The sequence below is a fragment of the Acartia tonsa genome, chromosome 5 (genome assembly GCF_053477335.1).
Source record: "Acartia tonsa isolate MP-2025a chromosome 5, ASM5347733v1, whole genome shotgun sequence".
In the NCBI taxonomy this organism is placed as follows: Eukaryota; Metazoa; Arthropoda; class Copepoda; order Calanoida; family Acartiidae; genus Acartia; species Acartia tonsa.
Window position 1 is genome coordinate 37,310,943 of NC_137264.1, and position 23,416 is coordinate 37,334,358.

At 30.3% G+C, this 23,416-nt stretch overlaps 2 protein-coding genes across 7 annotated transcripts in view; both read right to left on the reverse strand.

Moving 5' to 3' along the window:
• Nucleotides 1–104: 104 nt before the first annotated feature.
• Nucleotides 105–12,060, reverse strand: LOC145320334 (sex peptide receptor-like). The gene is made up of 13 exons (XM_080162741.1): nucleotides 11,813–12,060; nucleotides 9,840–9,992; nucleotides 9,011–9,094; nucleotides 8,300–8,430; nucleotides 8,008–8,094; nucleotides 5,087–5,161; nucleotides 4,708–4,801; nucleotides 3,796–3,915; nucleotides 3,331–3,423; nucleotides 2,750–2,887; nucleotides 2,372–2,482; nucleotides 1,780–1,882; nucleotides 105–1,467 (listed from the first exon to the last, which is right to left on the reverse strand). The coding sequence occupies exons 1-13, from the start codon at nucleotides 11,983–11,985 to the stop codon at nucleotides 1,303–1,305; spliced, it is 1,527 nt and encodes a 508-aa protein (XP_080018867.1). The 5' UTR covers nucleotides 11,986–12,060; the 3' UTR covers nucleotides 105–1,302.
• Nucleotides 12,061–13,937: 1,877 nt separating this feature from the next.
• Nucleotides 13,938–23,416, reverse strand: part of LOC145320005 (proton channel OtopLc-like) — a 118,792-nt gene continuing 109,313 nt past the window's right edge. For 2 of the 6 annotated variants that reach the window (XM_080162438.1, XM_080162436.1), the window contains exons 32-35: nucleotides 20,118–20,182; nucleotides 15,729–15,796; nucleotides 14,991–15,064; nucleotides 13,939–14,376 (exon numbers count right to left, since the gene is read on the reverse strand). In XM_080162438.1, coding sequence (XP_080018564.1) covers nucleotides 14,295–14,376; nucleotides 14,991–15,064; nucleotides 15,729–15,796; nucleotides 20,118–20,182 — 289 coding nt within the window. In that variant the 3' untranslated portion in view covers nucleotides 13,939–14,294. Of the gene's footprint in view, nucleotides 14,377–14,990; nucleotides 15,065–15,728; nucleotides 15,797–20,117; nucleotides 20,183–23,416 lie in introns of those variants that run through there. The other 4 variants (XM_080162437.1, XM_080162439.1, XM_080162441.1 and 1 more) reach the window with 4 other exon arrangements.

Below are 23,416 nucleotides of genomic sequence, written 5' to 3' on the forward strand. Positions count from 1 at the left end.
ACATCAAAAGAATATTCGGATTTTGTTTGATAGATTTACATATGAAATTGATGATCAATCAGATGTAAAAAATGTTTACATATACATATATAAGACAAAACAAAAAAATTCTAGAAATTTTATTATTTATAATAAAGATATAAATAAATCCATATATATATACTTATAATATCACATAAAAAATCCATTAAAAATTGTATTTAATATTACACACACATTTCATGAAAAAAAATTCGTTGGTAAAATTTTTTCATCAAAATTCTTAAATGGGGTAAAACAATTTGATTTTATACTGTTTAAAATATATCTCAGTATTAAAATGGGTTCTCAGCCATACTGAAAAATCATTTATAGCATCGTAGTAGAGACAGTTTTTACGAAAATTAAAAGCATAAAATTAATACCAATTTAGTAAGCCTCGGGTCTAACAAAACTGGTTTTCATCTCATAATTTTTTACTTTAATATCCGCGGAAAATTTGTCTATAACTCGATGCGATAAATAACTATTATAATATTTTACCGAAATGACTTAAGTCTAACATAGAATCAATACTAATTTTATCTTGATTTAGATAATTAAATCATATTAACAAACATATTTATTATTATTTTTTATATTTTATAAAAAAAAATTACTACAAAAATCATATCACTCATCAAATCACTTTTTTAAAGAAGAGGACACGCGAAGCATTTTAAGACAGAACTGAAAAATAGAAATACAAAAGTTAAAAAAATATAATTTTCTATCACTTTTTTGTTTCATAAAAATCCTCGAATAAAATGAAAATATACTTAATTTACCATTACTAATTGAAAGAGTATTTTAGAGGACAAGAATAATTATCCCCTTTCTTCCTCCTAATATTTACTAGTAAAAAGTCAGATATAGTCATACATAGACATTGGGGGAGGGGGGGGGGGGGAGATAAATTCATTGTCTTGCCTCTCTCCATTTATGCTAAATTTAACTCTAATTGATAAAAAAAACATTGATGTAAGAGAACAATGTATATCAAAGGATTAGAATATATTTATATTATATTATATATTATTACAGGAGAAAAATTGTCGTCAATTTAATTTGCAATATCACATCCCTAATTGGTCGGGTAGTTTATCCATAGAAATACAGAATTCATTTTATAATAGAACATGAAAATATGGTGTAAGATCCAAGTAAATCCATTTGTTTATCAGATTAATCTACAATACAATCTTTCTCCCTATATTCATTATTGAAATAAGCAGAATTTTTTTAAAATTAGGGGAAACTTTAATTTGACAAATTTGGCAAGATCTAAAGACTGGTTACTAGAAGACTAGGGCCACCATTGGTTGTATTATCATCTCTAACAAGATTGTCATCAGCTGTGTCGCCATTACACTTTATATCTCTGAAGTCACCATTACTTCGACATGATGTCCGGGGAGGTAGGGACACAGTTAACTCCACTTTTCTTGACTGAAATATAAATAGATTATTAATTTACTTATATTGTCCAATTTTCTAGTAATGAAGGGATAGGACAATGATTTATTAAGTACAAGCTTTTATAAGTTAATTCACTTGAAATCTTAAAAGTAGATTCTATATTACCAGCAGAAATAATTGAATCAATCTAATATAATTCTTATTTAACTTATTTTGGGGTCATTTAGAACCCTCCCTCGCATTAATTTAGTTGCATACTGTTACAAAATATTTAACTATCCATCCATTCACATTAAGGACTTTTGGGAACCCTTTAAGAATAGGGTTAAATTATATTTGTACCTGAAGGGCTTTTGGTGATGTTCTTGTGACAAATTCTACTGGACGTGTGTAGTTCTTCTGGATTGGACTCAGGAAAAGGTCACGGAAAGTGTCACGAAATTGTCTAAAATCAAAATACTTGATTTTTTTAATTTTTACAAATACACAAAAATCTTTTTCCTCCAAAGGGATCATTTGGTTCTCCTCTGGTTTAATTTAGATAACATCAGCAATATTGTTTCAAACTATCTTTCTTTGAAATACCGTATTTGATATGATGAACAAGGATGACAAATTGCATAAGGAAAAAATTTATTTTAATGATAAAATGGAAACTATTATAGTAACCATTTTTTTTTATACATATAGGGAGCAGCTTATAGTGTCTTATAAAAAGGACGTTATACAAAACAAACGACCAATTATAGGCCAGTATAAATTTTGCCATTGGTCAATTACAATGTATAATTGTCTATTTTTGATTATTGGTATCGTATGACGTTATTTTTATTAAGCACGATAAGCTGCTTCAATTATAGTCCACTTTTAAACTCTACCAGGAGTTCTCTCACCCTACAGGACCCTAACCTACATTCAAACAGTAAATACTTACACTGAAAGCCCGCAGTAGATGGCAAAGTTAAGAGGAGAGGTGCTACAAATAGCTATGTTCAGTATCAGAATGATTGTTTGTGCTGCCATGTAGTTCAGAAATGGTCCCAAACTGAAAAAAGCATAATAAGTTATATATTCTGAAATAATAAGTTGTGTTACTGTTTGTATGTAAGTCTGTCTTTATATCTGTCTGTATGCGTCACTGTGTGTATGAGTGTCTCTCCGTCTGAATGGCCGTCTGTCTATCTAAAGGCTTGTATGTGTCTTTCTGAAACAGCTGTTTGTCTATCGTATCAGTATTACTATCTGTATGTTTGTGAGTACGACTATTTGTGCATGTCTGTATGTTTATTGTTCTATCTATCTATCTATCTACCTGGCATTAAGCGTATGAAGAATAGTGATGACCATGAATGGTATCTCAGTAAATAGAAAGAAGATAATGACAATGATGAGCATAATTGTCGTCTTCTTTGCGTCACGGAACTTCCGGTTCTCTCGTAAATGTCGTCGGCTAAATTAAAAAAAAAATTAAAATACAAATACATAAATTCATGTTTACTAAAACAGTAAGCAGTAGTTTTATACAGTAACTATGTTATTTAGAATAAAAAAGTAAGAAAAATATTTAATTTTATGTACGTACAAAATCAAATATAAAAGTGTGCATTTACTTCCACAAATGTAGCGGGACAAAGTGTCTCAAAAATCAGCCACGTGACGTCATAAAAATAAGGGAGTTGAGAAGTGGGAAAGAAAACCCCTAAAACTTTAAATGTTTGTTTTTTATTTCAAATATCTAATTTGAGAAATTATTGTCTATATTGCGTCTACAGACAAACATACAGGCATCCTGTTTATTTATATTCACAATACAACCTATTCATTGCAGCTAAGATTATAATGTACATGAATGATCAATGAACACTTGTCATTATTAGCATAGCGTTAACGTACCTTTCTTTGCGTTTAGTGCGCTGTACAAGAGGAATACAGGTTGCCTTTTCTGGGTTAGAGCTTCCGCTTGAACTTCCCTCTTTTTCCATATTTCTGAATTTATAAACATTTTTAGGGGCACATTAAAGTGAGGGCGGTAGTTTAAAGAGAGGGGGATTTCGACCCACCACCTTACATTTTAACTTAAAATTGAAAGTAAAAAATGTGGAGGGAGGGTTAAGTGAACTTGAATAATGTAAATTTATCCATTATCAATAGATTTATATTTTAAAAAGAAATTATAGTTTTAGCCCCGGGCTAACAAAACTGGTATTGATTTTAAGATTTAAAAAAAAATTCTTTATAAATTGTCTGTAATTCGTTGCTAATTTTTTCTGTATGGCTGAGAAACCGGTTCTAATCTGGTGGATATTAATAGTTTTCAAAGAAATAAAAAAAGTTTAGTTTAAAAAAAAATTCACTAACCTCCGTCTCAATACCATTTCATTCCGCTTGCTTTCCAACTTTTTCAGCTTGATACAAATGAAAGTGGTGAGCAGTGTTACTATTACACAAGGGAAGAAGTGAACAAAGACTACTCGAAACCTAAAGACATTTTATGATTAGTAACAAGGTCAATGATATTCTTAACTAACTCATCATAATTAACACGATAAATTTCCTAAATAAATTCTAAATATATAAATTTGCACTGCTAAATATGTGCACGTTTTATGCTCGTAGTTTATATGGAATTTTTTGTGTACCTGACAATTTATTTAACATTTAGGAAAAAATAATCTGCAAATAATGTAACTAATCAGATACTTATACAAGGAGAATTTATTCAAGCAATATTCTAGAGGATAAAAAAAAAAAAATAACTTTTTTACAGTAATATAATGAAAATCAAATCACGATTATAATTTTGAGAAACTTATTTTCATATTCTTATTATAATGAATCAATATACAATGGCATCGGTGAACAGACAGGTTTTAGTTATAGAGTAGCTTTCTCATATAAAACATACAATAATCAGGAAAGGAGGTTCTATGTTGAATTTAAAAAGTAAACAAAAAATTATGTTAACCAAAATAATTAAAATTTAATCAATCCCTAAAAAATTCTTCTTATCTTTGATTGTCAAATTTATTAAAGTTATCCTACTATATAAGTAGTAAGCTTTTTTTTTGTCTGTAGCGAAGGATCTCGATAACAGCTGAACCAATATGGTTCTCCTTTACGGTGAATCTTCCTATAGGTCAAGAGAATGTTTATAACTATTTGTTTTGATTTAGCTTTACCTTTAATAACTTAAAATATGGGGCGGGTTGTTTCTACCTTAAGTGCCCTAGTGGCTTCTAGGGACGAAGCCGCTAGTATTGTAAAACTTACCAGTAGAAAATATTGAAATAAACATCAATATTGATCATAGTAACCCAAGGAGCCAGCTTTACAAGACAGACACCATTTAGCTCACCGTTGAATTCTAAAAATAATCAAATGCTTTGTTAAATTCAAACTTACATTAATGATATGATTTAAAACACAAGGAGGGAGGGGACATCGGTCTATGCGGTATGCTGATACCAAAGTTTTACCAGGTTAACTTTGGGTGCTTTTCTCTAATTTTGATTGGTTGGTTTAATCTAGCAGTGCCTAGACTTTTCAATCTACAAATGGGGTTTATCTAGTCGAGAACAGAACACCTCCCACCCTAGTTATTTTCAATGTTCGACAAAGTTCTTTTAGGAAAAAATTAAAATTTGTTAACCTGAATCCTGTCCGGCGTAGGATTTATCCAGAATTCTTGGCAACACATGCAGGAAGGAGACCAGCATCACCGACACTAAACAAAAAACAGTAAAGTAATATACAGTAAAAGTAAGAGAGAGAGAGAGAGAGAGAGAGAGAGAGAAAAGAATTAGAAAGATAGAGCAAGAGAGATAAAGAAATAAAAAAATACAAATATAGGTCTAAATATCTTATAAAGACAAAACATAAAAACTTTATACCAATATATAAAGACAAAATACAAATAAAAATAAAATAGAAAAGACTCTAAATTGCCTTTTAGTTGTAGAATTGGTTTTTGGTTGTAAACCAGGGATAAAAAGCACAGTAAACCATTATGAAGAAAGAAAGTTTAAATCGCAATGCATGGCAAAGCCACTGTGTCTGTGTGTATGTTTGTCATGGTCTGTAAACGAAGGTTGAGTCAATGTGTTGTAATTTATCAATAGCGATATACTTAGTAAAAGGAGCACCCATATGATTTATTTTGATATAGTTTGGAAAAAACTTGAGAAATGAGTAGCTGCGCTACGCATTTTCCTATACTTTTTTCCTGGTAAAATTGTAAAATAAGACAAAGAGAGAGTATTTGGATTTTGGCCAAATCAATTTACAATTAAATAGAACCAAGTTGATTCTACAAAGGAAGGATATTTTTGGTATAATTTTTAAGTTTTTATATGGCCTACATGCTGGTGGCGTATCATTAAATTGTAAAATTATTAAAACTAAAAGATAATCTAGAATAGCCCAAGATTCAACAATGCACAGGGAGCGCAAAGATTATGAAAACGTGGGCCATTTTTTACTTTTTATATGCATTGAGCACTCCATATAAATTATTGAGTCCATCCGTATGGCATCTTTTTAAAGGCACTGAAAAAATAACTCCCATCGTATTTTATACTTGATCTATCAAATTTATTTTATTTTATCAACTAAAAAATGAATTCATTCCCCAAATTGATGGTTAATAGACAAATAGTATATTAACAAAGAAAAAACTCTTTATATAAAAGTATCAGGATGTTTGTCTGTCTATCAGTGTGTCTGTAGCTTAAGATCTTGCTAACCACTGGACCGACATGGTTCTCTTTAACAGTGAAGTTTCTTTTATATGTCCAGGGAAGTTTTATAGATATTTTGAGGATAGTACCTTCCCCCAATTTCCTCAAATACACCTAAGGGCCTCTGGGGACGTAGTCGTAGGATAGAAATAAAATAAAGATCGGACAAAATATTGAGAAATGCATTGAAATTTTCTTTGTACAGTTCTTTTATGTAATTTCAAATATTGCTTTTCTAAGAATTTGAAGATTTTAAATGAAATATTTGAGGTTTTTTTACACCATATGCTTTAAGATTCTTTAAAGTATAAGTTTATTAGTGAAACTTTTACATTATTTAATGTATATCATAGATTTAGTTTCTGTCTTATAAGAGTTTTCGTTGATAAATATATGAAACTAACAGTCAAAAGGTTTAATTAATTGTTAATTAGACATAGGTAAAGTAATAATTTTCTGATTACAGCTTTTACTTTTCCTATTACTAGATCCAACCCAAGTGTATAAAAGCATCGCAAACTTCTTAGAACCAATTAGAATTGAATCAATGAATCGTATAATGGTTTAGTCCCAGAATGATTTTGTTTCAGTGTAATCACATTACTGTTGTTTGTAATTACTTTACTATAGTATACTGTGATTTTGTAAGTCAAAAGGTTTTTTTAGGAATGAACTAATATTGGATTACAGTGCGTAGGTAGGTAGGAGAGCTACTTCTTGCCGGATAAATTTACTTTTGTTTAAAAAGGAGAAAATAAGTGCAATATAATTAATCTACCCTACTTCTTCTTCTATAACCATAGATATTTAAGTCAGATTTTTACAATTTTAATTGAGAAAAGAGGATGTTTTTTTATGATGTGAGTAAGAGTTTAAGAGAAAATTTACTTTAAGAAAATACAATTTCTCAATTGCTGCTGTAATAATGTATATAATAAGCTTTTTTGTACTTTGAAGGTAAAGGTTCGAGTACTATCAACACTTTTCAAAGTTTTATTTCTTACATTTATACTCTTTAAGTATTTTAAACTATAGCGACTATGGACGTTTTGCGAACTTTTCTAATTTTTTTTTTATTATTGCAGCAGTACTTTTTACATGTTGTTTATAATACACAGGAATATTGGAGTGGGAGTTGGAAAATACTATAACCAAATCATAAAAGGGGGGGGGGGGTCATAACACTGTAAATTATACTGGTACCCAAAGTTTTAATAGAGTTTTTTTTCCTATTCGTCAGCATAAGTATTCCAAGTACTTTTATGGTCTAAACTAGCAGTATCCAAACTTTTCAACCATAAGTAATTATCTACAGATGCAAATTAATTTATTGTCCATTTTCTTATCTCTTCCAAACCCTGGATATTACAGTATAACTATAACCTATGTTTAATTAAGTATCTATTACATTTATTATTGGTCTATTATCGAACACAGTAATAGTGTCTGACTGATTATGACGTAACAAAAAAAAATTAGCCAATGAGAGGCCGTTATTGACCAATGGTAAAATTTATAGTGGCCTCTCATTGTCTATTTTTTTTGTTACGTCATAATCAGTCAGACACTATTACTGTGTTCTTCTATTATAGAATTTTCATGTTAATACTGTACACGTCAGAGACGTTTATCAGAAATGAGCTGCTATTAAAGATAGATTTTGGAAAATATTATTGTAACTAAGTTGATCACCAATAGAAATCTACTCTTAACATGAAATAAAACGAAATTTAAAAAAAAAATAGAAAATTTTATCTTTTGACATATTTGACCGGAGGTCCAATAAACGTAATTTGGCTTTAGAATAGCTTCTGTACTATAAAAAAAAACTTACCTATGGAAACTTTAGACTGTCTGAGTGTACACCATTCAGCCACTAGGTGAGCCCTACAGACATACAGATATCTCTGTGTTACCAACACTAAATAAAGATATAGTTATCCACTCGTCTTGTAGTCAATTGGTTTTCTTACATCCTTACAAATAAATCAAATAGAATAAAGAATCATGGAATTGTTTATAGAAGCACCACTTTTTTTATTTCTCTTATTTAAATATTAAATGTTCTTAATTACAAAAGGATGTTATACAAGCTTTGAAGATTATAGATTATTTTTTTACTTTACCTGTTGTTAGCCAGATAGAGATAGTGTGCAGCATTTGAGGTATAAGTTCTAGGAACAGGTCCATCATAAAGCATATCAGCGAGGTCAGGGACTTGGTCTGGTACCCAGAGAAGGTGTACAGCCAGATATACCTATACAGGTAATAATTATTAGAGTTCCGTTATCCTATTATATAGAGTAGTAAGCTTTCTTTGTCTAAAGCGAAGGGTCTCGCTAACCGTTGAACTGATATGGTTCTCCTTTACAGTGAAGCTTCTCATAGGTTCCGGGATAGGTTAAGGCTGTTTAATTTTTTTTTATCAAAAGTTTGGGTTTGGTTTTAGGCTATTTTTCTGTCCTTCATATCGCTTCGAATATAGAGCCCCTAGATGCTAGGGACGCAGCGCTATTTTAGTTTTAAAAGTAGTTATTTGGCAATGCAAATATTTAATAAAATTGAACTGTATGTATAAAAACTATACAATACTCATTCAAATTCTCTAAATATTTGAGAACTAAAAAATCTGATATCAAATATTAAATGTTGTGAAAACGATAAAATTTAAAAGCTAATTTAACAGCATTAAATACTTGTATAAAAACTAAAACTGAAAATAAAGGTTTCATAAGATTTTTTTAGAAATTGTATCATTGCTCCTATTTGACAAAATCGTAACTGAAATGCTACTCTATAATTAAAACATGAACAGTCAGTACGTCCAAAATTGTTACCATGGTCCAGGTAGAAGGATTGTCAGAAGATCTGTAACAGCCATGGCCAATAAAACATTGTTTGTAGGACTTCTCATGTGGGGTCTATAAAAAAAATCTTGTTTATTCTCTAAAAACTCTGCTAAAATAAGTTTAAAGTTTAGGGAAGCTTTAAAATGTAAATTTATCCTTATTTTGGGTATGAAAACTGTTACTTCCTGGGAAGAAATGCATTTTCTCAAATTCATACTCAAAATTTCAAATAAAAATTTTGTACTTCAAAATTTGAACAGAATTTTAAAAAAAGTCTTATGCATGTACTTTTATGTATTTAAATTTTAAAAAAGGGTTAATTTGTAAGTTTAATTTTAGCAATTTATTTTTTTTTTAAATTTTAATTGATTGTAGTTGTGCAAAATTTGCACATAATGAAACGTTGAAAAATAATGACTGTTTTTAAAAAATCCTCCAAACAAAAAAAATCCTTCAAACAGAAAAAAACCTTTGAACAAAAAATCCTATTTAGTCTAGAGCAAAACAAAGGTCCTATTTATAGAAGATAATTAGTCTTATTGGCTTAATTAATATTCAATTATAGGCGTTTGACGTAATTTTTAGTTTTAAAGAATTTTTATTTATAAAAGACAATAAAAATTTAATTCAAGATTCAAATTGCGATTAAATTAGTCGATGAATGATTAAATAAAAAGTATGAATTAGGAAATTACATCAATTTAATTTACTTTCGTTTTGTGGACATTTTCTATGAAAGAAACTATGACATTTTAGTGATTATAACCGGGTTAAAACCACTTGAAAAGATTATGGTTTAATACAATTAATCACTGACCTGCTTAAGACTAAAATAATGATGGTGTTTGTAATACAAGTGAAGATAAGTAAACAAGGCATTACAATTCCATATGTGGGTAGCACAACTTCCAGCGGACCCAACCAGTTACTTATATTCATCAGGTAACAACTGGCCTCCAGTAAACAACTCCTGAAAACACAAAAAAATATTTATAAAAAAATTAAAATCTGCAAAAAATGTTGTTGCAAAAATCTGCAAAATCAAGTACACCAATCACGGGAAGGACCCCCTAAAGCAATCTTAAGCAATTTAGTATCTTTGCAAATGCTTTGTTTAAATCAAACTGTCATTAAACAATTGAAAGTTTTTTATGTAAATGGAAAAATATTGTTAAACCTCACAAAGATGAGAAATAAACCCACCAAATAGCTTTGAAAAAAACTTTTTAAAGTCCTTTAAATAATATTAAAAGTAAAAAGTTAAATTTAGACGAATTAGGTCAAATGAAACTTTTAATAAAATAATTATTATAAGTAAGAAGTACTAATTAATACATATAAAAATAAATACTTCAATTACAGTTAATACGTAATAAATGGATAAAATAAAAGTAATTGATTGAAAAAATAAAAACAATATATCAAATACATACTATTACTTTGACTTTAAAAAAATGTTAACTGTCAGCTTTCTTTTAAACTTTGAACATAAATGATGAGCTGCAAAAAATGATTTTCTTTATTTTTGTAGATTTAATTCTTTATTAATCTTTTAATAAGGGGTAGATGAAACAAGAATAATAATAGCCAAAAGAAGCGTAGCAATAATATAAACAAATAATTGAAAAAAGTTATTATCATCTATAATATCCTATTATATAAAGAATTAAGCTTCTATTGTCTGTAGCGAGAAATCTCGCTAACCACTAACTATTTTTGGGGAAGGTATTTCAGTTTTTAACCCTCCCGATAAACATGCCCTCCCAGTCAAAAAAAAAATTCCTATGAAAAAAAACCCTCAAATTTAACAGTTAGAGGGAGGTGACTTTCCTCTTCAAACTTAAGTAACCCTAGAGGCTTCTAGGAGCGTAGCCGCTAGATTAAGTATAAAGTATCAAAAAATTGAAACGCTTTTTTACAAACTAAATTGTTAAATTCTAAGTATATCTAACTTGCATATCGACGTGCGGATATACTTAATTATCTAGTAGCTGCGCAAGTAAGAATTGGGTAAAAGTAGTTAATCAAAAAAGACATTCCAATTTTGCAATATAATTGGAATGGACACGAAATATTTATTTCATTTAAGAACGGAAAATTCTATTAGATCTTATATAAGGTTAAGCACACAGCGAACATGTTCAATTTATCGCTCAAAGACTTGTCCCTTAAGATCCCTGAATTGATTCTAAATTGCTTCGCTTTCACAACAAACACTTTTTACAATACTATAAATCGACACTATAATTTCGATTGTATGTCATTTATTGCCTTTTTTATTTGACTCCAAAAAGCCAGCTGAAAGAATTTCATCAAAAGTACGTTAAGTCGATGTTTCGTCAGCCATGACCACTTCTATTTAAAATGACTGGTTCTAACGATTAATATTGTAAGTCGACACTTGGCTTAGGTCGGCATATAAATACCCTTTTTCGATATAGGACCTCTAACTTTATAGATAGATATACTGAACTAAATATTTGTATGCAACTAAGAAAATATTGATTTTATCACAATATGAAGGTTAAAAAATATCTATTATATTTCAAAGATTATCTCAAATTATCCTTAGTTAACATTTTCCTCGTCCAACTTGAAGATATTCATAATTAAATGTAACATAGAAAAAACTGAATTTCTAACATCTAAATGGAAAGAAACAATATTAAAAAATAAATTTAATAGCTGTTAGAAAATTAAGGAATGAGATACTATACATTTTGATTTTGATCATTTATTGATCCGTTTAGTCTTTATAGAACACACTTGCGTGTTAAAAACGAGACTTACAAAGCAAATGTGTTATTGTGTAACGGCAGCTGTTCCACTAACAAATTCTCAACAACGCCAAGCCCGCCATCGGTAGTGCTAGCATTTAACCCCAAGTGCGGACTAAGGTTCAATTCACCAATTGGCGGCGGCGGCGGCGTAAAATTCGCCGTCCTGTTAACATCCGCATACATGTTGTATGCTTTTTATGTTATACTTAATCTAATAACCTAAATAAGAGGTGCTATTAGATTGAAGTTAAACGAGAAACTAATATTTTTTTTCGGATTGGAACTTAAGATTTGCTCTTTATTTCTCTCTTGAAATGAAATGATTTTCTCCGACCGACAATGAGAGACAGTAATGCAACTTCCAGAGAGAAAATATCTCCTCCGAGAACCTCTGAATATTATCCTAATGGTTGTGTAGTAGAAACAAATGAAATTCCAGATCTTGGAGCGTAATACTCCCTTATATACGAAGTGTCCGTCCACTACTTACATTCAAACATTATTATTGAAGATTTCAAACATAGTAAATGGATTCTTTGAATATTTCCCCTAAAGAGCCTTCTTGAGTACTCAATTGAGGGGGGGGGGGGTGTAGTTTTTCGTTTATCACTTCAGGTCAGGTTAGGTTAGGTTAGGTTAGGTTATATTGGGTAGTCCCTCAAGGTTAGAGCCCCCAGCCGCAGAGGTTGGGCAAAGTATAAAAACTACCGCCCCTCCGTTTAAATCATTATCATGTCTTTGCATGATCAGTCACAATGTTGTTAGTATACAATCTCTAAATAGCATTTGGTCGAGTTTCGCTGTTACAGATATTGTCATCCTTGTTTGACGAGAAAGAAAATATAATAAAATTTTATCGGCTATTTTAAGGAAGAATTTTGCCTCTGTTGTAAAAAGAATTTTAGGTGCTTTCCCTCAAATACCTAGTCGAGAACTGAGGTGGATTCTTAAAAAAATTTGCCCCACTAATCGGTTAGTGGGGCAAAATTGTTCTCGAGAAAAATCCTCCAAAATCACACAAAAAATCTACAAAAATTAAATAAAATCATAGAAGGGTTATTAACATAAGATTTTATTTAATTTTTGTAGATTTTTAATGTGATTTTGGAAGACTTTTTTTGAAAACAATTTTGCCCCACTAACCGAATAGTGGGGCAAGAATCCAACTCTGGTCAATTTTTTAGAATAATTTAGAAAAAAAATGAGTTGGGTAGGTTTTCGTTTGTTTGTTCATTACTTTAGATCAGGTTAGGATATGTTACATACAGTACTGGGTAGCCCCGCATGGATAAGACACCACCTCAACTGAAGGAATGGAAATAGGTTCATATAAGTTTTTTTAGCATATACAAAAGTAGATTTCTATATTTCTTGATAGGTGCATTAAATCATACTTTGCTACTTAATTGTTTTAAGAAGAGTGTGGTCATGTACATTACAATAGTACCCAAAGTTTTCAGAAGAGTGTGGTCATGTACATTACAATAGTACCCAAAGTTTTCAGAAGAGTGTGGTCATGTACATTACAATAGTACCCAAAGTTTTCAGAAGAGTGTGGTCATGTACATTACAATAGTACCCAAAGTTTTCAGAAGAGTGTGGTCATGTACATTACAATAGTACCCAAAGTTTTATATCTTAATCATTGACTTAAACACTTTTCAGAAACTTTGATTGGTTGGTCCATAATTATTAGTACCAAACTTTCCAACCTATAATTTTAAGTCAGAAATTTGATCATGTTGCTATACAAAATAATATTAAATAAAAACTTTTTTTTACCTTTTATTTTATATAATTTAATTACTATATTAATACAATAAAGATCTTTTTAGTTACAAACAAATCAAATAAAAAATACATTAGGTTTGGCAAAGGTCGGGGTTTATATATTTATATTATTTATATATAATATGAAAAATATCAGGGATCGGAAGCCTCACGTAAGCCGCGCATAAGCCTCAGTTTTAAACCTGCTTGTGAGCAGAAAAAAAAAATTTAAGAAAGAAGGATTGTCTGCTAAAGAGCCGTTTTATACATCCAGCTGAATTTTATAGTGATAAAATCACGATTTCACTGAGGCTTACACGCGGCTTACGTGAGGCTTCCGATCCCTGAAAAATATAACAGAAAATACACGGATATAAAGAAATGGAAGATAATTAATAGATTTAGTCATTATTTTTTACTTAATATATATTATTTTTTTTACATTTTTAAGCACAATTCTATTGTACTTTATAAAAATAAATTATTTTAGTCCAAAATCAATGATAATATAAACTTTTAATCTTTTTTTAGATTTTAAAAATATAAATAAATGTATAAATTTTACTTATTTTAAAACAAAAAAATCTTTTTTGGGACAATCACTTCTAGTTGCTTCAGAAAATTTTTCGATCATCCTGTACAAAAATATAACTTTTTGGCACAATTACTTTGTATAATTATATGTAATATATTATTTTATAATATATTATTATATTATATTATTAAATAGCTGTGGGCGTGGCTTGTGGCTTGTATTTAAACGATTTCTTCCAGATTTCAAACAGACACACTGTTGAGTGAAACCTGAAAAATATAATTATATTTTTAATATGGCTTTCTATCCGGTTAATTTCAGCTGGAGAAACACCAGCCATACTGAAATATATTGTATCGTATTATAGACATCAAAAATAAAATTAAAATCGTAAAAGGCCCGGTCCCACAATACTGGAATTAACTTTTATTATATCATCCGCGTAAAACTGTCCATATTACAATGCGATATATAGTATATATGTTTATAATGTAATGTTTAAAAAATAGATATAAAATGAAAAAGTAAATTTTTAAAAAGTATTAAAGCTATGTTGGATTTTTGTTTTTGTACTTTTACCCAAGAAATTTATATCACTCTTAAACGAACGTACACACTATAATAAAAGACTAGCTGCGTTCAAATCGCATAGTATTTTTGTCTGTAACTTAAGATTTCGATAACTACCGAAGCTATTGAATTTTCTCTTTGAGGCAAGCTTCACAAAGTTTTACCCTATTTAATTTTTTAGTTTAAGTCTTGAAATGGCTTTTTTCTGCCATTCCCTACCACTTTGAATGCAGATACCCTATTTGCTAAGGTCGAATCCGCTAGTAATAATAAAAAGATTGAAGTTAATTAATCCTCTGGTCGGTAATAATACCTGTAGAAAATAGCAAGAGGCATAGAGATATGAGTTATCATCGGCCAAGCCCAGGAACTTCCATAAAATTCCGCCTAAAATATTTTAAAAATAAATAATTCTTACATAGAAATAAGAGGATGTCTTTCTGTATTCAGCGATCAGATTTATGGTATAGATGTATATACAGATAACTACCTCCTCCCTTTTCTAATGACTATTTTTCGTCTGCTAGCAAATTGTTCTCTGCTACTTGGCTGTGTTAATATTACCGTTGATTTTCAAAGACCCAAGCGGTTACGGGTATATTTACTTAATTTTTTTTTTTACAGAAAAGGGCATTTAATAAAATTCAATATATTCATAGAAAAATATTGTATTCAATGTTTTGTGCAAGTCAAACAGACACAAACTATATAAATTATGCATATGATGTTAAAGTCCAACACAAAATGGCGACTTGAGGCAAAAATTCTAATTCAGAACCCCAAATCTCATTTAATCTAAACCTGCATTATATATGAGTGGAAACTCGCACAAGTTTTTACCCTTCGTTGCCATTCGAGCCGTGCTATTTCAAAAAGCAAAGGCTATATCAAATCTGGGAGATACGGAAAGTTTCATGTGGGACGTCATAAAAATGCGTCTAAAAAGGAAGGTTGAAAGGAAAAGTTGGAAAGGAAACCCCTAAAAAAGAGATTTATTTCGACCTATCTTTATGACGTCATACATAAATAATGAAATAAGTGTCATGTCTACCTGGATTGGATGTGAGTCAGTTCTGTTCGTTTCCAGAGTATTTAACATCCACATGGCAAGATTACAAACTAAATAAAGGACTCAGTAAAGGACGTTCAAGCTTTTTATTTGGAGGGAGGGGGGGGGGGGGCAGGTGTAAGAAATTTAAAAATTTATTTTGTGATGCTGTAAAGTGTCTATGAAAAAGGGAATGGATTTAATGTATGAATGACGTCACATCATAATAGTCCATTATTATAAAATGACAATGTTCGGGATTATTCGGCCAAAAATTTATCCCCATTTTTATAGACACTATAAAGAGCTTTCTATTTTGTGTTTATGTGGGAGGTGATAATATGGCACCCTTAACTTGGGGTTGAAACTATTGAGGAAGAGACTTACAAGAAACATTAGTGAAGTTTCAATTCCCCCCTTACACAACTTATGTTGATTAATGGTTAACTTTCCTACAAGTGGAAGTGGTTCACAAATTTTTGAGGAAACATATGTAAAAGATTAAAGATTTTATAGAAATAAGAATTATCATGCAACTTTTCTTAGGTTATAGAATAACTAGCGGCTTCGCCCCTAGCCTCTAGGGACTTTGGTTTGATATAAAAAAAATTAAGGCGAAATTCGAAAAAGGACCAAGGAAATCTTCTACAAAAAAAACTAACTTCCCCACAAGAAAATGCCTCCGCAAGAAAAGAAAAAAAAAATGGGGGGGGGGGAATATTTTTGTTTTTTTGGGGTTGGAGGTGTCCCAACCCGCAAGACAATAGCTTAAAACCACCACAGGACCAATAGGGATATACCCTGAAGAGTAGAATCCGATCGGTTCAGTGGTTACCGAGACCTTAAGGGACAGACAGACGGACGGTCAGAGACATCGTTCTACTTTGTATTATAGATTGGATCACGGAAAGAAAACGAAGGTGCAGGTTTCATCGCATTTCCACAGTAGATTTTGGAGGTTATTTATTTTAGGTTAGGTAAGTGTTATGATTGCCCCGCAGGGTTAGGGCCTCCCGCTGTGATAATGCGACGAAATCCAAAACTTCGTTTTCTTTCCATGAACCAAATAATTATATTGAAGTTAAAATGTCAAATGTCCTCCACTTAAGATAAATAGATTCCAATTCTAACGGATTTTTTTTTATTAATGAATATGCATTTATTTTCTAATTCCCTATCCCTGTAACCTCTAATCTGAAAAGGTGAATACTAATATTTATCATTTAATTTAGTAATATTTTTATCTTTAAACTTTTAAAGTGCTTTTGTTTGTTTTTAAAACTGAATGAATATTAAAAATAAATCTAAAATAAGTGATGAATAAAACTCAGGGAGTAGGGGAGGGGACAATCGAATATTTCATTTTTAGGAGTCTCAGACTTTGGGTACTGGCTTAAAGGAAATGTGCAAGAATTTAGCAGGTTCTGACTGACTTTGGGTAATAGCGCATCATTGCCACTAACTCGCTAAGTTCGTTTTGAATATAGCTGACAGAAAAAATTGTTATGAGATGGCTGGTTTTTAACATTTTTTTCTCTCCAAAAATATCATTTCATAGATAAAAACTTTATTGTGATATTTGTGTAATAAATAATCTAAGAACCCTTAAATTTAATTCTTGTGTATAGTGGCATTTAAAATCTAGGAAAATTCCAGTTCGGGTAATTAATTTCTAGTAATTAATTACAGAATGGTTACGTCAGTCTGATGTACTGGTAATCTAATTTTCAAATTAATGCTTTTTTTCTTGGAACTTTTTTCTTATTCTATAGTTTTCTAAAGAAGGTGTCTTAACTTTTATTTTTATAGCAAGTAGACATCTTATTTTTTAAGTAATTTAAGTTTTGTAAAAAAAAATTAAGTTGGTTTTAAGGTACTAAAACGCAATAAAAAAAGGGAAGAAAATGGCCATTACGAACAAAAATAGTAAGATCTTTAATTTGACACCTTACTTTTTATATTCTGTCAGGTAATTATTGAAAAATCGATTTTTTTAAACCTCAGTTTAATCAAAACTTTCAACATAAATATATCCTAAAATAGGCATAAAAAACATGGGTACATATATACTTTTAGAATCAGAAAAATATTACGAATCCATTGTAAGCAAAATAGAAAAAAGTAAAAAAAAAAATAAAAAAAATGGCCTAACATATTATTTTGTACAGGCAACACTTACTTTACCCCCTCTTTACTCTTTATTTCAATTTTGCTTAGAATGGATTTGTAATATTTTATTCATTCTAAAAGTATATATAACACCTATTTCTTATGCCTCTGTGATGATATATTTAAGTTGAAAGTTTTTATTCTCGTTGGTTCAAAAAAATAGATTTTTCAATAATCACTCAGCAGAATTAAAAAAGTAAAGTGTCAAATTAAAGATCTTACTATTTTTGTTCATAATGGCAATTTTCTTCTTTTTTTTTGTTGCGTTTTAGTACCTTAAAACCTACTTAATTTTCAAAAAAAAACTTTAATTACTTAAAAAAAACGATTGCATATCTGAATTCTATGGAAAATTTACATCTACTACTTACTAAAAGCACCGACTAGCTATAAAAATAAAAGTTAAGACACCTTCTTTTATTAACACACACCGTTTACAATTTTCTTCAAATTTTCTGGATAAATCTGGATTTCATGGCCTTTCAGCGAAAACTCTAAAATTGAATTAATTGCCCATTGTCCCCTCCCTTACTGCCTGATAAAACTGCTTCAAACAAGATTTTTTTAATGTCATTGTCTATTCATTAACGAGGACAATTCTATCCAATCCATTAGTAGCACAGCAACTTATATTTTACTAAATAGAACGATACTGTTAGTTAAAAAGATATTTTAATATCCAACACCCCCCCCCCCAAATAGTTTTTTTTTTTGGGGGGGGGGTAAATACCCCCTCCTAAATGGTTGGGGGGTGCCCATAGGCACCCCCAGGGTAGGGGTAAATTTTAAATGGGGGGGGGGGTAATCCCCACTTTACCCCCCCCCCCTTGGACGTCTTTGAGCGATACCATTGGTTGATTTTCAATGACCCAATAGAAAGTTTGCGCAAGGTGGTTGCGATGGGGAGTAGTTTTAGAGTAAATGCACTACTTAAAAAAAATAAATGGTTCTCTATTCATAATAATTCCAATTTATCTCAATAAAAAATGACAAGAATTGATAATTTTGTGATAAATAAATTGGTCAGGTTAGGTTAGGTCATATTGGGAACTGGGTAGGACCGCTGTTGTAGGCCTTCTAAGGCTCTCTGTATTGGTTAGAAAAAATAACCCCTCTTATTTTCAGTTTATTTCAAAATATCAGGGGTGGGTGCTTGATAAGCACTATTAGGAGAAGCACCTAGCATTTTAATTAATTAAATAGATTTTTTATTTATTTTTTTAGGCCATTAATTTCGGTCTGGAAAACAAACAAATCTTGAAAAAATCTAAGTTTAACTAAGTTCAACAAAATTGACGTATTTCAAGTTTCAAAATAAAAAAAATTAAGTGCTAAGTAGGAGGTTTAGCTCATCAAAATTTATGAACTTTGTTATATTTTTTAGAGAATCATCCTACTCGTCCTGTACAATTTTTTTAGTATTTTTGGCACTTTCCCTCAAAACACTTTACGAGCACAGAACCTCTAACCCGCCCCTTATTTATCTAAATAATTAAAAATAAAGATAAGTGTTTGTTTTTCTTTATGCCTAACCACTGCAGGCTACCTTGCACCAAATATAACCTAAACTAACCTGACCTTAAGGCAAACATAAACAAACGAATAGTTACCCCACATTATCTAACTTTATTTTAAAATTAGGGGGGGGGCCGGGGGGGGGGTCTTTGTGCACGACTTGGCCCTTTAAAGAGAACTGATAAATTGTTGTTTTATTTTTTATGTTGTTAATTCCCACCAATAGGAGCACTGTGGGCAATAATTGAATCAAGACAAAAGTAAGTGCCGAGCCCTGAGACCTATGTATGGTGAAAATAGACATAAAACCATGATGATTCCAGGTAAACCCAAAATATTTCAGCGGGGGCTTTTTGAGAAAATTAGATTTGAAAATTTCAAGTACAATTTTCACCCCCTAGGAGTTGCCGCTTAATCATGACAAGAAAAGCAAATATTATTTATTTTAAATTTTGAAAAACTTTGCTTTTATGAAGTCCTTCTTAAAACCTCTCAATATATGATTTATTTTAGGCTGAATTTTCGTGAATATTTTGGTTTTACCTGGAATCATCATGGTTTTATGTCTATTTTCACCATACAAAGGTCTCAGGGCTCGGCACTTACTTTTGTCTTGATTCAATTCTAGCCTACAGTGGGAGCAAAGTCCCTAAAGACTAAATGTGAATCAGCTGTAGTCATTAAAAAATGAATTTAAAACTACTTTACCTAAAAGAAATGTAACAACTTCTCTGCCAGGCTTGTTTCTAACTTGCTGACTTGTATAAGCAAATCTAAAAAATCAAACATCGCTTATTCCGCTATGGTAGCAAAATCACAAAATTTTGATTTCTATATTAATTTAAAATCATTTAAAATTTAAATCAGATGCTAAAGTGTGGCTTCCAAACCGATTAATATCAGCTGGTTAAATAGGGTTCTCGGCCATACTGAAAAACCATGTAAAGCATCGTATTACAGACATTTTTACACGAACATTAATCTTTTGGGCTAACAAAATTGGTTTTAATCTTTTAATTTCTTATTTTAAATAAAATGAAATTGGGAAAGTCTACTGCCCCCCTCCTCCTCCTCCCAGCAAAACCCTATGCATGCCACTAGTTTTAACTTGCAGTAGAAAGATTAAAATATGTTAAAATTATATGAACAATTTTTTATGCATAAGTGCATAATAAAAAAAAATATATTCAGATTTTTATTTTTCATAAAGTGTAACATTGTTGTGCACAGTAGTCGGGACCACGAAACAAAGTTTAAATGTATCTAAACTTCTAAAGGTCATCATATTTTCTTGATGCATTCATTAAAGGCATGCAAAATATATCCTATACCAAATCAAAATACTAAGTATTATGCCTATCTCAAAGCACTTTTTTGGAATACTAAATTACATTTTAAGGTTCTCGGATGTCTATATCAGTCAGAAGAAAAATTAATAATAAGAAATAGTTATTATTTTCCAGTATGGCTTAGATTAATATCCGCTAAATTAGAACCAGTTCACATCCATACTGAAAAATTAGTAATTTACCAAAAAAAATTAAATAAAAATCATAGAATAATACCAGTTTTGTTATAACGGACCTTCGGTCCCTCGGGGCTGCAAAAAAATGGCTTAAATCTTTCAATTTTTTATTTTAATATCCGCGGAAGGCTGTCTATGATACGATGAGATAAATAACCATTACTACTTTTATATTTGATTTAACATTCCCAACTGTAATATTTTTACGTAATAAATTTTTTTATGAATATCATTCACTGTGGGCTACACTGTTAAAAATAATTTTTTTATTTAGTATCAAGTGATACTCTGGAGAGTATTGGACCCGTAAGTACCCTACAACTATATAATTAATATATAACACTATGTAATACTATATAACACAATAATTATTACTATACAGAACCCATACATTTTTTTTAGTATCGATTGATACGCTCTTGGGTACTATAGAATACGCTGTAGAAAAGTTTATAAAAATAGTAATATTTTATACGTTGTAGGGTATCGGAAAATACGCTGTAGAAATGTTTCTTGATATAGTACTATTTCATACGCTGTAGTGTATCAGACAATACGCAAGAGAATGGTTTGTTAAATTAGTAACTATTCATTCGTTCTAGGGTACGAATCTGTACTGTAAAGAATAATTGAAACAGGCATCATTCGTGCACACCTCTCATGGAAGTGTTACTGCTTGGTCGTTTTAGACAAAGATGAAATGTTACTGTTTATGCTCAGATTTATAGTTTTGTTTTTTGTAATTACGACTGACCATAGTTTTTATTTTTAAGGATAATGTTTAGTCCTAAACATCTTTAAAGTAATTTTTTTACTAAATTTACATTTAAATTAATGTTTTATTGCTCTGCTTGGTATGTTTGTTGATATAACAAAATGTATATGTACATATAATAATCATATATTATAAACTGATCTTTCATACAAAGTAAAACAGTTTCATTCCCTACAAAGTATCAAAAATTATGATAGAGGGTAACAACAATTGCGAAGGAGGGCAATGAAAAATTACTTTTACCGTATAGAATTATATTCCCAAGAGCGTATTAGACAATACTATACAGACAAATACATTATTTAGTACTACGTGTTACTTCACAGAACATTACCCAATACTTAAATACAGCATTGAAAACTTCCTTTTATCGTAATGAGGTTTTTTTCCTACTACGTACGGATTGATACTATACATTAATGTGAAGAATATAGAGTATCATCTGATGCTAAAAAAAAAAATTATTTTTAACAGTGTACAATTGAATCAAGACAAAAGTAAGTGCCGAGCCCTGGGACCTATGTAGGGTGAAAATAGACATAAATCCTTGATGATTCCAGGTGGAGACAAAATATTTTAGCGGGGTCTTTTGGTTTTTTTTCAATTTAAAGTTCTGAAAAAAAATTGAAAAAAAATATGAAAATCTTTAATAAAAAACAAACAAAAAATAATTTTCAATATTTTTTTTTACCAAAAGATACAAACAACTTATTTAAATACTATAAGCTTTAAAAAAATCACAATTTTCAAATTTAGACTTTCAATATAAAGATTTGTAGAAAAAACCTAACAACAAATTCTAACATATTTCTGATCAACATAGCAATAAAACGTCTTTTGCAAAATCTTTATAATCAAAAATAAATAGCACTTACTAAAGACTTTTTTTCATTTAAACTTATACTTTTCACATTAATTAACTTTAAAGATTGATTTTTTCTAAAAGAAAGGTTGCGTGATTTTTTTATTCATAATTAATTGCCTAATTTTGAGATTCAGATAAAAAACTTTACTACTTTATATTACTGGATACTCTACTAGCAGCGGCTACGCCTCTAGAGGCATATGAGGCCCTTGGGTTGGGGGGGGAAGTCGAACCCCCCTTACAATTACAGTTTTTTTTAATGAATAAGTCAAAAACATTTATTTTGGAGAGTTAATTCTCTTGGGATAGTGGTGGTACCCTTTCCTAAAATAGTTATAAACCTTACCAGGACATATGAAAAGCTACCATGTAAAGGAGAACCATAGTTCACAAAGACTCACATAGAACATGTTACTTTATTATAAAGATACATATATACACAGAAACTCTACAATCAGAGTATGTCTGTTTGTTAATCCGTCTGTATAAAAAACAATACAAAACATATTTATTTTGCTATAGCGGCTACGCCCTTAGAGGCCTTTAGGGGCACTTAAGAGGTGAAGAAGGGGTTGAATTCAACAACTATATTTTTATTTTAGGCTTAAAAAGAAAAAGTTTTTTTTGTGTGTTGTGGTCCTTTTTTAAGGGGCGATTTCTCTTCTCTTTCTCAAAAGAAGTTATAAACCTTCCAAGGACCCAGGAGAAGCTACATAGTAAAGTAAAAAAAGAACCATATCAGTTCTTAAGCATCAGAAAGATGGACAAACAGACATCAATCTATTTTGTATCATAAATAGTGCTTTAAAGCAGGGAGAGAAATATCATCTGGAAAAAAAAAA

What these genes read in the sequence shown, in the direction of transcription:
- LOC145320334 (XM_080162741.1), bottom strand. Translation starts at nt 11,985, where the DNA reads ATGTATGCGGATGTTAACAGGACGGCGAATTTTACGCCGCCGCCGCCG. An exon ending in CTACGCCGGACAGGATTCAG is followed by an intron (nt 4,802 to 5,086) that starts GTTAACAAATTT and finishes GATTATTTTTAG; the next exon opens with AATTCAACGGTGAGCTAAAT. An exon ending in TATTTCAATATTTTCTACTG is followed by an intron (nt 3,916 to 4,707) that starts GTAAGTTTTACA and finishes AAATGTCTTTAG; the next exon opens with GTTTCGAGTAGTCTTTGTTC.